At 51.0% G+C, this 15,834-nt stretch overlaps 1 protein-coding gene across 1 annotated transcript; it reads right to left on the bottom strand.

Moving 5' to 3' along the window:
- Positions 1–5,359: 5,359 nt before the first annotated feature.
- Positions 5,360–14,419, bottom strand: PCARE (photoreceptor cilium actin regulator). The gene is made up of 2 exons (XM_041756313.1): positions 10,752–14,419; positions 5,360–6,152 (listed from the first exon to the last, which is right to left on the bottom strand). The coding sequence occupies exons 1-2, from the start codon at positions 14,417–14,419 to the stop codon at positions 5,972–5,974; spliced, it is 3,849 nt and encodes a 1,282-aa protein (XP_041612247.1). The 3' UTR covers positions 5,360–5,971.
- Between the last annotated feature and the right edge of the window lie 1,415 nt (positions 14,420–15,834).

Here is a 15,834-nt window from a genome sequence, read left to right as displayed (position 1 = left end):
TAATTTTCATGAAGGCAATTTGTTTCCCAGGATCTATATTTCCTTTCTGTCTCAACCACTGGCTTTTACTACTTTGGGGCACTAGCAATCAAATGGAAGAGCTGTCTCCTAAAATGCTGTCTGTTCCAGCCGGGGGGTTCACCTGGAAGCCCACTTTAAGGCTTCATGACAACAAGGAACAAAGATTTTTTTTTTTCTTAAAAGACTATTTTTTTTTTCAATGTCAGGGGTAGTTTTTATGTGTGTGTGTGGTGGGGGGAACGAGGAGAGGTTAAGGTGTGTAGACAGGTGATTATAGAAGATAATTCTCTTGGAAATTTTGTTTTGAATTTCCATCCAAGCTAGTTTCAGAGGAACAGCTAAAATTATAGCCGGCCTTTGGCTAGATCTGAAAAATAATTTCCTACTTGTAAATGTTGGAGAAAACTGAGAATTTCTTCCATGGAAGGTTGTGGTATCTTTTAGAATAAACTAAATCATGCTGGCAGTAGGTGTTAGAACCAAGGCTGGGCAGGCGCTAGGGCACCTGTTCTGCCATTAGCCGGTGACGTGTCTTTGACATCCCTCAGCCTTCTTTTTTTTTAATTTGTAAAAGGTGTTGAAAAAAAGACTTGCTTTTCATCTCATGACATTAAAAAAAATCTAATAAAACAATGTAGATAATTGCATTTTGAAAATGTAGAGTGTTACAAAGAAAAGGTATAATTATTATTAACTCAGCCCAGTAAAACCTTTAGTTAGGAGGCACTAAAGTCATTCCGAGCATCTGACAAATCACCCCCGACTCAGCATGGGAATAAGTGGGAGATTCTGAAGCTTAATTTTTTTTTTTCCATTTGGAATGTTTGACATTTGTCATCGTGATTGCAAGCAAAATGTCTCAAAGTCTTTTCACTTTGAAAGACATGGAATCCTACAGAGAAGGAAGTCAATTCTAGCTGAGTTTGACAGCTGTTCTTAACTTTCTCCAAGAATCAAGCACAGATCTGGAAGGAGGGGGAAACCTGTACTTTCTTTTCTTAATCAGAATCTCAACGCACAGAGGTGCCGGAGATGAACATTACAAACAAAAGTGGTGGAGGGATCATCAGGGCAGTTCTTCCAGAAGGCTCAATAAGATGGCTTAGAAGCGGCGAGTTTCCCTGTGTCTTGTACATGACAGGATATGGTGGTTGGCATCATCATCGCACTTTCCAGAGGAAGGAATGGGCCCCTGGAAGCTGGGTCACAGGGCGGCAGTGGGGGATGGAGGAGTCCGGCCTCAGGTTTCTGGGTCCCAGTTCCAACCATCAGGAGCAGCGGGACGGACTCCGGCTCCCCAGCATGATGGACACATTCACCAAGCCCTTCTTCTCCTTGTTTCTCAATTCATCTCCTTCCTCCACCTCAGGCCCACCAGGCTTGTCTCGGGCCGTACCTGACTCCTGCTAATGCTGCCATTCTAGCCAAAACAGGTTGTTAACTCCTGTGCGAGACTTCAAGGGTGTCTGGGATTAGAGCATTCAGGACCCAGGCTACCAGGTGGCTGGAATCCTGTAGTCCCAGGGTCCACAGGCTGTTGGTGTAGTTACTTTCTGAAGTCCGTGAAAGTAATCAAGCCAGCGGTGTCCAGGGTCCCCCATAAAATTGAATTAGAGTGCGGAGTGAATTAACCGTTTGCTCCTCTGTGTGTGCGACGCATCTTTAATTACATTTCATAAAAATGTCGGGACGGATTGATGGAAGTTTATTTAAACTTCAGGTAGGCACAGGGAGTAAACCACAGTGCAGTATAACATGTTCTGTTAATACAGGCCCAGAACACATTTACTTTATGGCAGTTCAGCAGAATCTCTGGTATGAGGCTACTTAAAAATATATTACCTTTGCAAAGCTTTCCTTTGGAAGATGCGGTGAGTGTTGGCAGCCTGTACGCCGTCAACCAGATGATCAATTCAGTTTAACAAACATGTTGACACTTATAATTCACTGCACCAGCTCCCCTGATACATGCAAAACACTGGTTTAGTTTAGAAAAAAGAATGTATTTCTCAAAACCCCTTTCATTCATGGTGTAGGGTTGATGAGACAAGTCTTGTCAAACATAAGCTTTTCATGGTGAAAGAAAAGTCTCTTCAGTCGTCTGCCCTGCATTTCTATCAACACGGATTATTTCAGGTTCTGAACTGGGGATATGATATAAGGAAAGAACTAGATGCTGCTCATAGTGAACAGCCACACAGATCCAGGCTGTGGAGAGCAGTTATATTTCGTCTTGTATTTATACTTGTTAAAGCTATCACTGTTGCACCAGAATATTATATCTGTTTTTTTTTTTTTCTCCATGAATCCTTTTGATAGACCTGGAAAGTTGTGTTTTGCCCTTGGGGCAGAACTATATGCTATGTTTCTAATGTGTTAGATAAAAAGCTAAAGCACCTCCCTCTCTGCAGCTCTGGGGATCTCCATGGGTGTTGACGATGGCTGGACACCTCTGGAAGAGAGTTGGCCCAAAACAGGAATATAGGTATTATATGCACCCCTTAAATTGATCTTTTTTTGTGGTGGGCTCTCTTTTGTCCTTATTTTTTAAGTTCTTTATTTATTTGAGAGAGAGTGAATGAGAGTGAGAGGGAGAGAGAAAGAGAGTGCACGAGCAGGGGGTAGGGCAGAGGGAGAGGCAGGCTCCCCACTGAGAATAGAGCCTGACTTGGGCTCCATCCCGGGACCCTGGGATCATGACCTGAGCTGAAGGCAGGAGCTTAACCTCTTGAGCCTAACAGGCACCCTCTCTTTTGTCTTTATGCCCAACATTCCTTCTTGGTTTCTAACTTTGGGAAGGACGGACACAGACTCATGAGTCTTTAATGTGTTGGGCCTAATGAGTCTTTAATGCGTTGGGCCTATTGGTATAATTACTTTTAAAAGATAAGACAAAATAGAAACTCGGCTCTCCCTTCTGCTTTGAGCTCAAGAAGTGGATTGCCCTCAGCAAGGATGAGGTTCTTGGGTGGAGGAGAGGTGGGTGCGTGAGAGTGACCTAACTGAGAAGCTGAGGGGCTTGTCCCTCATGACCACCAGCAGTGTGCTTTCCAAGGCAGGAACCAAAGACATGGGTTTGAGTAAAGGCTTGTTCTCAAGGAGGGGTGAAACTGAATTGAAGCCACTCAAGTTGCCTGTCGTGGTACATTTAATTTCTTTAATACAATATCTAATTCACCTATAATTTGAGCTAAGTCTGGTGGTTGTGATGGTAGCCAAAAAACCATATCGGTGACCCATCTGTTCCTGTGCCAGCTAGGCACTGCTTCACCTTTGACCTTGGCCTTGGCAACCCCTCTGCTTTACCCCAGAGGAAGCTGACTTGGGATTCTTGAAGACTTTGGGTCCTTCACCAACACAAGAGTCTATATCAGCTCATTGTCATTGCTGCTTGGACCGGGAGGCCTCTCACGACATCATGCATGGGGGTATATAGCAGGAGTCTGGCACTGTCCTGGTACAACTAGGTGCTCAGTAGATGTGGAAGGAGCAGGTCAGGGCCCCTGACACAGGAATCCTGGAAGCCCTGTATCCTCCAGTGCTGCCTGCAGTGCAAGAATGGTGGATGTCACTGCTGCTTAGTGGCCTAGCTCGGGGGAGGGGGCACTGTCTGCTCTCAGAGAGCCTCCTGCCCGGCACACTCAGGGAGGCCCTACTCTTGCAGGGCATTCTCTCTGACGCTGACTCCCTCTGGGATGTAATAGGGTACGTGGCTCCCAGGTGTCCACACCTACCTTTCATTGCCATAGCTGGGTACACTCGGCCCCCCTAAAGACTTAAACCAGCCCAAACCTCTAAGTGGGGATCCTTTGAGGGAGAGGTTGGCCTTTCTTCCTCCTCTTGCAGATCTGGCTCCCAATTCCTATCCTGGTTCCCAGAACTAGGTTTTTTTATTGTCTCTGTGATAACACCCCAGATTGTCTCCCCATTTCATGAATGACGTCCCTGTCCAATCTCCCTTTGCTTCTCTGTTTCTGCTTTGTTTCTCCAGACCTTGGGAAGTCTGCCCCTAAACCCTTGCCCAGGGCAGGGTCCTCCCTGAGCCTGCCTACCCATAAGCTGCAGCATTTCTTCTCCTGCTTGCTTCCCCTTGGCTTGGCTCCATGCCCAGCCTGCCTAGGGCCCACACCCTCCTTCCCTCCCCCCTGCAGCTGGCCTGCCCAGGTAGGCAGACTGGCCAGCTTTGTAGCACGCGTGTTTCCCAAAGCTGGCTGTTCCCACACACTTACCTCAGCCCTGCCCTGCCCGGGTAGCTGGACTTGCTCCCATTTCCTGTGGCCCAGGCGGATCCCCAGGTCCACCCACTCACCCCTGCATGTGGCTCTGCCCAGAGTCTGCCCTACAGCTCCCGAACTCTGCTCTGACAATTAGTGCCGCCACGCAGCAACCGTGAGCATTCAGCTGGGTGTGTACAGACATTTCCCAATAGAGGGGTGCCTTGTGGCCCCTGTTGGTGGTTTAATCAACGATTCTTTGGGTGCCTTTGAAGAGATTATCCTTGTCACCCCTATTTTAATAACTGAATGAGTCAAGGTGACTTCATTTACAGGCAGCCATAGCCCGTAGGACCCAGCTTAACTTGTTCTCGAGCCATGATCTATTTCAACCAGAAAGGACTTGAAGTCTGTAATTTTTCCAAACTTAAAAAGAAAATCAGCTTTGCAGCAGATCTGGAGGATGGCCCCTTAGCCGTACCCCGTGGGTGAGAATTCTTGTCTTTTGACAACCTACTGAGCCGGCACTGAATCACCCAATTACTGCAAATTCTTTCTAAATAGAAAGCACTCACAGCCACCAGTGGAAGAGTTCCAAGATCTGCAGCAAATATCTAGCGCGTTGGCAGAAGCAGGGTTTTGGCAGGAACGGTAGTTCTTCACTCCATTTTGACTCTGGCAGAAGTTGTCCAGATGACTTGGGAATAAAGTTGGCCGAGAAGCCCCTGGGAGAGACTGGCATGTGCATGCACGTACGTGTGTGCGTGCGTGCGTGCGTGCGTGTGTGTGTGTGAGTGCGTGCATCCTCCCGCGCTCCAGCCCCTGTAGCGCGTGGAGAATAGGCTGCTTGTTTGCAAGGCGTGATTGCACCCACCAGTGTGAGAGGCATGTGGATGCGTAGGGCAGAGCATCCAAGACATGCCTCTGAGAAGCAACCCGAGGCCGCTCAGCCAAAGGAGTGGGCTGGAAGCTGTGTTGAGGGCTTTGGGTCTGTACTTGGGAGGGAGGAGAAGGAGGGTGTGTGTCTTAATTCCATGGTCTTCCTATCTCTGGAGTAATCAGCTTCTCAACAAAGCTCTCAGTGGTGACTTGAATGCTGTGCCGCTGTGTAACCTGTGAAAAAACCACAACGCTTTCCAACCATTTGTACAACTATGTTTGCTTTAGGCAAATGGAGTGATGGAATAGTCATGGGCAATGAAACGTAACGAAAAACAAGGGATTCTGGTGTCAGGCACACCTGTTCAAATTTTTGCTCTCTTCTCTTCCTGGCTGTGAGACTTCAGGCAAGACACTTTTGGGGTTGGGGTAGGGGAAGGGGCGCTTTGGTTTTCGTATCTGCAAAACCAGGAACATCCTATCTGCTCCATTCGTTGTTGTACAGATTAAATGAGTCCATGAAACTAACCCAGGTAAAACCCCCCAGCCCATCAAGTAGGCGATAAATGCATTTTCCCCCCTAAGTTAAGGCCAGGACTTGAAGGATTAAAGAATGTCACCCTGGGGTCCAAAGTTATAGTTCATCTTTGAACCCTTAGGCAAACCAGAATCTGGGGCTGAAAATGGCAAATGTGTAGAATTTAGCAGACCCTCTGGGCATTGCACCTTCCAGATGGTTCTAGGACACCTCCATAGGAGTTTGGTGGGCCCACCATTTATGGGACAGTCTGATGCTTGGCTGTCACCCATTGCCTTCCGGGGTGACTGGCATCAGTGTGACCCTGTTGGTTAGCCTGTCAGGCTACTTCTTTCTGTTGAGGCTTGTCCTGGGTGCGGCTGGCTCTGACCTCCCGTTGCAGCCCGTGGCCCAACACGCAGAGCTCTGGGGGAGACGCACCCCTGCCACCACCCTTCAGTTCTGGGGCACAGGGGCTGTTCCATGGCTCTGTGTCCTTCTTGAGGCTCTCCTCACTGCTGCTGTGGAGAGAAAGGACAGATGCAGATCAAACCCTCCTTAGTTGTTCCTTCTGCCCTCCCCCCAGCCCCTCTTGCCCGGTCCCATCCACTCCCATTCTGATTCTCTCAGGTCCTCACCCTCTGTTTCACCCACAGGCCCGTGGATCCCCCTCATCAGGTTTGTCCGACTGGTGCTATCTGGGTGCCGTCCCGGGGCGTGCCTGTGGTGGTTGGGCGCCGTGGGAACTGAGCCCTGGGGTTTGTGCTGACAGGTCGAGTCCTGTTCCTCCCCTCATGCCCAGGATCCAGCTGCTCTGAACAAAGCAGCTCCCTCAGGAACTCTGGGAGCTGGGCCTTTATTTTATTTTTATTTTTAAGGCACTTCTTGTTTAATAAAGGGCTAGGCTTAGCTAGTTGAATTAAAAACAACACCAACAATAACAGCAAAAAGAACACCCCACCACACCCTGCTTTACTCAGCTGCCACCCTTTTCCTGAATGGAGAAAAATGGCAAGTGCTTGGCCTAAGCCTGGCATTTGGCTAGAACAGAACTTCTCAGCTGCTGAGTGACACAGTGAGAGGGGCTTTGAGGGGAGAAGGATACCCCATGTGCATTGGGAGTGTGGAATGAAGAATGATCCCAAGCATGGAGCAAGCTCAGGCCAGAAGGGGACCAGCTCAGAAAGCCACACTGGCTGTGCGCTGGCAGGCTGGCCTCATCGTTACTGCCTGAAGGTTGCAGTCTGGCCGTCTGGGTTCAAGTCCTGCACTTACTGTGTGTCCCATAGTACATTAATCTGGTTCCCAGTTCCCTTCTTTATAAAATGGGGATGATAATAGTACACATCTCACAGGGCGCTCAAAGGTATCAATACTGAATGAAGTGTGTAAAACTCTTTGTATACGAACTAGCATGTGATAAGTGCTCAGTAAATGGCCAGCTGTCACTCTGGTGCTGCTTCGTAGCATGAACAGGAAGTCACACCTGGAAGGGAAACTAGGGACCACCCTGTCACATGACACATAGGTACCTGAGGGTCAATGCCTCGCAATTAGTCACCTCAGGTCCAGGACTGGACCCAGCTCCCCACATAGACCAGAAAGCCCTTCTCTCTGCCGGTGATGGCAGGTTCTTGAGCTTTATTATGCAGCGTGCTTAGCTCTGTGTGGTTAGGCTTACCTGAGACATTGAACCAATGGAGGGTAAGTTTGAGTTTGGATTCTACTAAGATCAAGGTGGCAGGAATGTGGGCAGGGGTGGAGTGGGAACTGAGACTGGCATGCATGTGATTTTTAGGCAGTGAGAATCTCACTGTGTTCCCAAGAGCCAGTCTCATCCACGTTGGCCTTTGGCCTCATTACTGGGAGATCCCTGTCTGATCAAGCGTGATTTTGTGTGCAGGACCAGCTCCCACCTTACTTACTGCTCCCTGTGCCCCTTGTGGAGCAAGGGAAGGCATGTGCAGGATGCACTTCATCCATGACCCTTTGGGGTTCCCCAGCTGGAGTAGCTGGCAGGAATGGGGCATGTCTGGAGGATAGGCTGTGGCATGCAATGTCAGTGGAGATGATAAACCATTTTGTCCTAGAACTGTGGTTTCCCCAACCCCAACCGGGTTCCACACTTGTGTGAGGCCCAGGCTAGGAGGTAGATTTTCCTGGTTGCCACATTGAGGCTGTGGTTCTACTCAATCCCAGAATGGCTGGGGAGGCAGGCTGCCCAGCCACTGTCCTGCTGGTCAGTTAGTAGCCTGCTCCAGGAAGTAGGGTTGGGGGAGCTGGGCTGCAGAGAGCCCCTGCCTGGTCCAGTATAAACAAAGAAAGCATGGCATGCAGGCCAGAAAGTCTGGACCCTTCTTGAATGCTCACAATGCCTCAGCATGCTAAAACCTAGAGATGGCACATCCATCAGGGGATCCAAAACATAAATAACTGCTGAAGTTCAGTACCTGAGCTTCCTGGGTAGGCCTCCAAGGACGATCCCCAATCCCCTGGGCTCCAAGATCAGGGGGATATAAACATCGTCATGTTTTCTATAAAAGGGATTGGTGTCTGGCACGGGGTGATGAGAAGCAGGTCAATGCCGCATGTGGGCCAGGTCTTCCTGCAAAGCCTGCCTCTGCCACAAGGTACCTTGGGTGTGGTTGCAGCACTGCCATCCTTGTTTGGGGAAACAGCCTGCTCTGAGTCCTTCTGGTCTCTGGCCCTGGCTTATTAGCTAGCTGCATGATTTCGGGCAAATCATGCCTATTTCCTTGTTCTGGTTTCCTGTACACAGGAGGGCAGGCAAAAAAAAAAAAAAATGCATTTACAGAGTGGGAAACAGTGCTTTTGTAGCTGGCATGCTTCTGCTCCCAGATGTCAACTTTACAGGGGTAGAGGGGTGGAGGGACTGGACGATGAGTATTTTCCCAACACATCCAACACATCCAACACCTGCTCACATTTTCTGTTCTGGGGTGGCTTGGAGGTGTGGTCTAATCAGGAGGTAGGGGAAGGAGTGCTATTGTGACCTTCCATGTGACCTTGGGAAGTCTCCTGTTTAGGAATCCTCCTTTCTTTCAAGCTACAAGCACTTTCTCTCCACCCCCCCCCCCTGCCCCACCTCCCGTCTCTTCAAGTAGTGAGATTCAGGACATAAAACAACCTTTTAAGCTGCCCTATTCCGTAGAGAAGCCTGAGAGAAGGGCATTATTTTCTTCTTGAACAATTTTATGTTACTTTATTATTGCTCCTGCTGTTTTAAAATGTTAGTGTTTTTAATTAATGCGATTTTATTGTCCCTGTTCTCCCGAGCTCTTCTCCTGAAGGGCACAGTTTTAGAAATGTAATAACAGAATAAGTGGCTAGTGTGAGGAGTAATGCATTAACATTTATAGAGGTTCTTAGATGAAAAGCACTGTACTATAGGAAGCTCATTTTAGATTTAAGAAAAGAGCAGCATTACATTAAGATTCTTGCAAAAATAATCAATATTTCATTTCTTTCAAGTGGTTGGGGAAGTTTATATAACTATAATAATGCACAACTTTCCCTAGATAATATCTTTTTTTTCCCTAGATAATATCTTTATTTAAAATCAACTGCCAAGCACTTTGTAAAAAATTACCATTTATGCCTCCAACAGATTGTGAAGTGTGTAACACGTATCACTCTGGCCAACATAAACTGCTGATTGACACAACAACGGGCATTTCGAAGAAGATAGCAAAGACCGTGTTGGTTGAGCTTTGTCCCATCTGACATTAAGACACATTGATAAGAGTTCTTCTCCAACAGGTCTCAGATAGTTTTCTCCCCATGCCGCATTCTGGAAAAGATGCATTTCCCTTATGTGTTCTACCTACTTGGGCCTATGTGTCTTTCTTTCCATGTTCAGGCAATGGCTCTACCTCGACTCATGACCCATTGCCGCCTCATGCCCAGGCCTGCCTGCATGGCTGGGCCAATGACATGCAAGTCAGCTGCCCTCACGAAAAAGGCACATTTGGAACTAGTCTGCAAAGGGTAGTGATGGCAGTCTTTCTACCGGATTTCTGGTACTCAGTGCCCATGAAGGATCCTGCCCTTACTCTACACACCTCCTAACAGGGAGGCAGAGATGAGGCTAGAGTGGAAGAGAAGTGGAGGCAAGTCTTTGGAGGTGTGGGAAAGCCAAACATTTATATTCCATACTTTTAGGACCAGCCATCTCAAGACTTGTCCCCTGGGTGTCCCTGAGACACTTTTGAGGGGGATCTATGAGGTCAAAACTATTTTCATAATACTATCAAGATGTTATTTGCCTTAGTCATTCATTCTTTCATGAATGTAGAGTGGACTTTTCCAGTCTATAGGATGTGTGATATCACACCAGATGGAGTGCAGAAGCAGATCTGAGAAGGCCACTATCTTTCCCTGAAGCCAGACATGAAAGGAAATTTTTTTGCATATTTTGCAAAAATATGAGACAACGCCATTCTTTTCACTAAATTTTTTTGTTGTGGAAAATATACCTGCTTTTTATGGCGATGTACAATGGGGTCATTGAAAAAACAAGTATTTTAAATATTTCTCAATTTCAATTTATAATTCAGTAAAAAGTGATAGAGGTCACGCACCTACACAAAGGTTCTTTGAGTTTCTCCAGAACTCCTAAGAGTTTAAAGGGGTCGTGGGATCAGGAAGTTTGAGCATCTCCCACCTCCTTCAGTAAACCAGGGACAACAGAAATCAGGCTGCTGGTTCCAGACAGGGTGACAGTGGCTCAGCGGGGCTAGGACATCATTTCCTGTCCTTTAGCTCAAGTGTAAAATAAAGGTTTTGTGTGTGTGTGTGTGTGTGTGTGTGTGTGTGTGTGTGCTTGGATTAATGTGATTATTTTAAACTCTATTTCTAACGCAGGACTTTGTGCAATTAAAATCTTTCTTGGGAACCTGAAATGAGGGACAGATGAAGGCGCAGCTGCTCAAGGATGGGGCGGGTGGCGGGAGGCTGGGTACCCCCCGACCCCCCACCCCGCAGCCCCTCTTCCCACTGCCTCCTCCCCTGGAGCACAGTCTGGAAACGGCTGCCCCAGGCGAGCCCAAGGCCTAGCGGCGCCACTGGTCCCCGCGGGCCACGCCGAGGACCCTCCTTACCTGCTCCTGCTGAGCGCGGAGCCCCCCGCGTCGCCGGGCGCCCGGGGGGCGGGCAGCCGGGGGCGGCCGCCGGGGCGCGGGTCCGAAGCCGCCCTCCTGACGAACGGCCGGGGGTTGAGCGCGCACAGAGCCCCGCCCCGCTGGGAGGCGGCCCTGGGCGCGGGCCCCGAGCTCCTCCAGCCGCCCGCGGGGGTCCCCCGGGGGCCCCCAGCCTCAGGGGGCGGCGGCCCGGGCGGGGCGGCTTCAAACGCGGGCGAGGACGCGGGCCAGAAGAGGGGGCGCGGGTTCCCCGAGGCTCTGGCTGCGCCGCCCCCGCCCTGCTCGGAGGCGCCCGGCCACCTGCGCCCCAGGGCAGGGGACACGGGGGGCGAGGGCGAGGGGCGCGAGGAGGGGGAACTGGCCTCTGCGCGCGGGCCCGGGGGGCTGCAGGCCTCGTCCTGCGCGGCCGGGCTCTGGGGCGCGGCGCTGGGCGCTCCTTCCCCCCGGGCCGGGGGGCCCCGCAGCGGCGGGCTGCGCGGGGGGCTGCCGGGTGCGCTGGGGGGGCCTTGCACAGAGGGAGCACTCGGCTGGGCGGGCCTGTGACAGGCCGGCTGCCTCCTGTCTGCTCGGGGTGTCCAGGAGCCTCTGGGGGGAGAGGCCTTGCTGGCGAGCAGGGGGCTCCTGTCTTGGCTCTGCGGGGGGCCCTCGGGAGAGCGCGGCCCTCCGGCTGGCCTGGCCGGGCTGGGGTCCCAGGTCCTGTGCTGTCCACATGTGTGGCTGGGGTGGTGCCAGGGGGTGGCCTTCTGGGGATGCTTGCACAGGCTGGTGGCCCTGTCTGCAGGCGCCGGACTCCGAGCCCCTCCGCCCTCCGCCTCTGGGTTTCCACTGGCTGCGGGCGGGTGGCTCAGGTCCAAGGTGAGCTTTCTGGTACTGCAGCCGCTCTTGCTGCCCCCCGGGCCTGTGCTGTGGGGCCGGGCGGGGGCATTCGCGTTCTTACTGGGTAGCAGGTCAGCGGGGCTCAAGGAGGCTCGTAGCTTTGGCGAAGCCCACGTTCTCTGGATGGGGTCGGCCCCCCCGAGCCCCGGAGCCCGGGTCCCTTTGGAGGAGCTCCCTGCTGGCTTGCTGCTCTCTGGGGACTCCAGAGAGGTGAATGATTTGTCCATCAGGATTTCCAGAGGTGGTGGAGGGAGATGCTCTAGGTCCTCTTCTGTTTCACAGTTAAAATTGGGGTCCTCCCTCTTGCACGCCCCTGCTGTAAGCAGAGGAGGGAAAATGGGAGCTAGGGGCCTCCAGCCTGGGCCCACCTTGAGAGAGTCTCCACTTGCAGCTGGAGAAATTTGGGGCTTTGGATACAAAGGGGAAAGCCCCCTGTATATAGGAAATCTGGGAGGTATGATGGGGATCCCCCACTTCCTGAGGCAGGGGCTTGGCCCAGAGTCCTTGGAATCGCCCAGGGTCCTCAGACCCTCAGTGGGACTGAAGGTTTCAATGAGTTTCTTGACTGATGTTCTGGTGGGACAGCTCCTGACATTCCAGTCCTCGGCCCCTGCAGCCTCATGGGCCTTCTCACCCGATGGAGTGGTGACCCGGAGCCCCTCAGCCTTCCCCTGTGGGGACTGTTTGCTCTCAGGGTGGGGACTGCATTTCTGTAAGATGCTCTTGGCCTGACTCGGTAAAATGCTGAAGTCCTTGGTGAGGGAAGCCTTCAGCTTGCTGGTGGTGTTGCTGGGTGCAACCCTGCAGGTGTCGGGCCTCAGAGCTGTGGCCCGGGGCTGCAGAACCTGCTTCGAGCTCTGCCCCAGATGTCGTGCACCCAGGGCGTAAAATGCCTCCAGCCTCTGGCTAAGGTCTCTCTGGACCCTCTGCAGCTCCTGGAGGGTGGGGTCCTCCACGTGACTCTTCAGACACCCCTCTGAGTGGGACCTTCTCTGCCTCACAGGGGCCCTGCTGCTGCCACTGGCTGTGCTAGGTCTCGGGGAGACCGCTGTCTTCTCCTCCTCCTCGGCCCAGTCCTGGGGCCCAGAAGGCACAGGGACGAACTTGATCCTTTCACTGATTGCTTCCTTCATTTTCAGAATCATTTCCTGGGCTTGGAGACTCTTGAGCCTCCTGGGGTGTGGCTGGAATGGGCTTGCTGGGCCGCCAGGTGAGGAGCGTGGCCTCGGATGGGACAATTTTTCCTGCCATGGACTCTGACTCATGCCACTCACCTGGTCTTCCTCCTCGTCTGGGCTGCTGTCCTCACCTTCACTGAGGGAAGGGGTGTCCATCAACCTGGAGCCTTTAGAAAAATGTGCTTCTGTCGAGATCCCAATCCCAAGGGAATCACACGGAGCGCTTTTGCTGATCCCCCCAGGCCTGGCAGTAGTATTTTCTGGGCCTGTGCTAGAGGGCCATGGGCCACCTGCTCCACCCCATGCTGTTGGCTGAACCTTTGCCGTCGGAGGCCTGGAGAGTGGGCAGTCCTGGGGTCTGTCGGAACCGATCCGGAAAGGACTTTGCTGCCAGCTATGTCCTGACAGCTTGGCTTCCCCTGTGGATGAAAGCACTGGCATCCATTCTGCAGGCTCTGATGCTGAGTCCCAGCTGGTTTGCTTGCCCAGCTTGTCCACCAGATGCACAGACTCATTGTCAGCACCGATGCCACTGTCCTCAGAGCACAAGGGTCTGTCCTGCATCCCAGGGTCTCCGTGGCCGCTCGCCAAGCTTTCCAGTTGCCCCAGAGCCCTTAGGAGGCATTCATCCACACCCCTCTTTGTACTCAGCTTATTTCCCAAGTGGCAGGCGGTGGCGTGGAGGTAATTGCCAGAGCCCTCCAGGAAGCTGCCTGTGATGGAGGCCACTGTGCCACTGAGCACCAGCAGCTTGCTGACTGTGTACTGCAGAAGCTGTTGCAGGAGATCTGGCTGCTCGTGGGGCTCTCCTTTCCCCAACGGCCAAGACAGATCCCCCTTAACTTCCTTGAGAAGCATTTCTCCATCCTTGGAGATCTCCCCCAAGAGCCGGTTGACCTCATCAACGCATAGCAGCAGGAAGGTGACCATGGGCTGCAGCAGCTCTTGGGTCTGGGTGGCCTGATGAATGATGCACAGAATTGCTTCATATTTGGAGAGGCAGGAGTGTAGGTAGGTGTAGGCGTGCTGGTGGGCCTTCACCAGGGGCTCAGGGAAATCCACTTTGCCTTTAGGCTCGTGAGCAGGAAGGATGGTTTGGCAGAAATGGCCCTGTTGGCCACATGTGTGGCATCTCAGCTTTCTTTGCCGGGTAGTACTTTCTTCACTCTCTTCCCCAGAAAAGGCTGCCCCTGGGAACCCATGAGAACTCTGTGTCTTGGATGGAAGGTCCTTAGCCATGTGGCTTTGTGATTCATCCAGCTGGGATCGGGACGTTTTGGTTTCTGGGGGCAGTCCTTCCATATCTTTCCCTTTGGGATCTCTTGTGAGCTGATAGAGACCTTCATTTGGGCTTTGGGTCCACCTGGCCTTTGGCTGCTCCTGTGCCAGCCTCTGTCCCTGGGAGGAGCCTCCCCCAGAATCATAGCAGGTGGAGCTTGGAACCAGCAAAGGGATAGAGCATCTTTCACTGCTCCCCTGACGTCCTGGCAAAATTGCCTTGGGCTTTTTAAAAAACTGGATGCCACTCTTAGCAACACTATTAACAATGTCATTGTGGGAAGGTGTACACCCCATGACTTCAGCCTGCAGTCATCTCCCACCCACACTCTTTGCAATTTTCAAAGAATCATCCTTGAAATAGGAACAAAAGGCAGCCTTACTAGTTGGTCCAGGCAATTTCCAGGCCAGAATTCCCTGAAGTCCATGCTGCCGTGTCCTTGGAACCAGCTTTCTTTACTTCCTTGCCCCACTGTGTTGAGGCAGTTGTGCCTGTCGTCCTGTTGCTGTAAGTCTCAAACCCTCTGCTGTGAGTGAGCAACAGGGCAATTCTGAAGGACCTCAGTCTCATGGATTATGGGCCTGTGCTCTGCTCATGTCCTGACAGATGTGGATGGCAAGTGGAACTTTAAGCCTATTAGGTTAATCATGGCCTAGCCAGTCAGCACTCACAGTGTGTTCTAATATAGAACTTCTCAGCATTTACTATCTTGGGAAGCGGATTATTTTTGCACGTGCTTATGCTTTTAATTCTGTTCAGACGCCTGCCATATGAAACCTAGAGAAATGAGCCATAATTGCAAAAAAGCTCTGGAAGAGCTTTTTTGTGGAAGAGAAAAGAAGGCTCGCCGGCTACAGATCCTGGCAGAGAAGTGACCTTCACAGTTTAATAAGGGCAAACCAGCCAAGTGTGCTCCAACCTGCTATTTTCAAGGAAACCCCAAAACACACAATTGACAGTAATTGAAGCGATGCGTTGTTGTTTGTGTGGCTTATACAAACACCATTTTCTCTAGTGCTAGAGAACTTCTCAAAATAAGACAGTGAATAAAGAAGGCAAGGTGGCTTTCCTTTACACTGGAAAAGTGCGTTTGATAGCAGGGAAGTCATCTTCCCTGGTGTGGAGGGGAAAGCAGAGAAAGCTCACTGCCATATAAAACTCAAGGCGGGTCCCTGTGGAGCAGAGGGACTTAGGGAGGCAATGTTCTTAAAGAAAGAGGCTTTTAATTAAATCTTACTCATAGGAAAATAAGCCAACCCTAGGTAGTGGGGTGCCATTTGGTCATTAGGAGTAGAATGTAAGGGTAAATTGTATTTTCCTTTTCAAGTGCAGCTTTGACATAATTTGAGCACAGAGCTCTTGTTCATAGTGAAGGGGAGTGTCTGCCCATTTTAAAACTACTTTTAAACTTTTTAAAGCTGTCAGTAGTTTAGAGCAAGGAGTAGAGAGACTTGGGTTTAAATCCTACTTCTTCTCTTTTTAGTTGGGGGAGCTTCCAAACTTATTTAACTCCTGAGGCTGAGCCCATCTTTGGAGTGGGGTTAATGGTACCTACTTCATGGAACTGTTGTGGGGATTAAGTTGATTAATGCTTAGTAAGTGCTTGGTTCAGTGCCTAGCTAGTGGGAAAGAAGAAAAAGAAGAAAAAAAAAGAAAGAAAGAAAGAAAGAAAGAAAGAAGAAAGAAAGAAAGAAAGAAAGAAAGAAAGAAG

The sequence above is a fragment of the Vulpes lagopus genome, chromosome 5 (assembly GCF_018345385.1).
Source record: "Vulpes lagopus strain Blue_001 chromosome 5, ASM1834538v1, whole genome shotgun sequence".
NCBI lineage: Eukaryota > Metazoa > Chordata > Mammalia > Carnivora > Canidae > Vulpes > Vulpes lagopus.
The sequence above is the reverse complement of the archived record's forward strand: the minus strand, read 5'-3'. Positions and strand labels throughout refer to the sequence as shown.

What these genes read in the sequence shown, in the direction of transcription:
- PCARE (XM_041756313.1), bottom strand. Translation starts at nt 14,419, where the DNA reads ATGGGGTGTACACCTTCCCACAATGACATTGTTAATAGTGTTGCTAAG. An exon ending in TCCGCGCTCAGCAGGAGCAG is followed by an intron (nt 6,153 to 10,751) that starts GTAAGGAGGGTC and finishes TTCTCTCCACAG; the next exon opens with CAGCAGTGAGGAGAGCCTCA.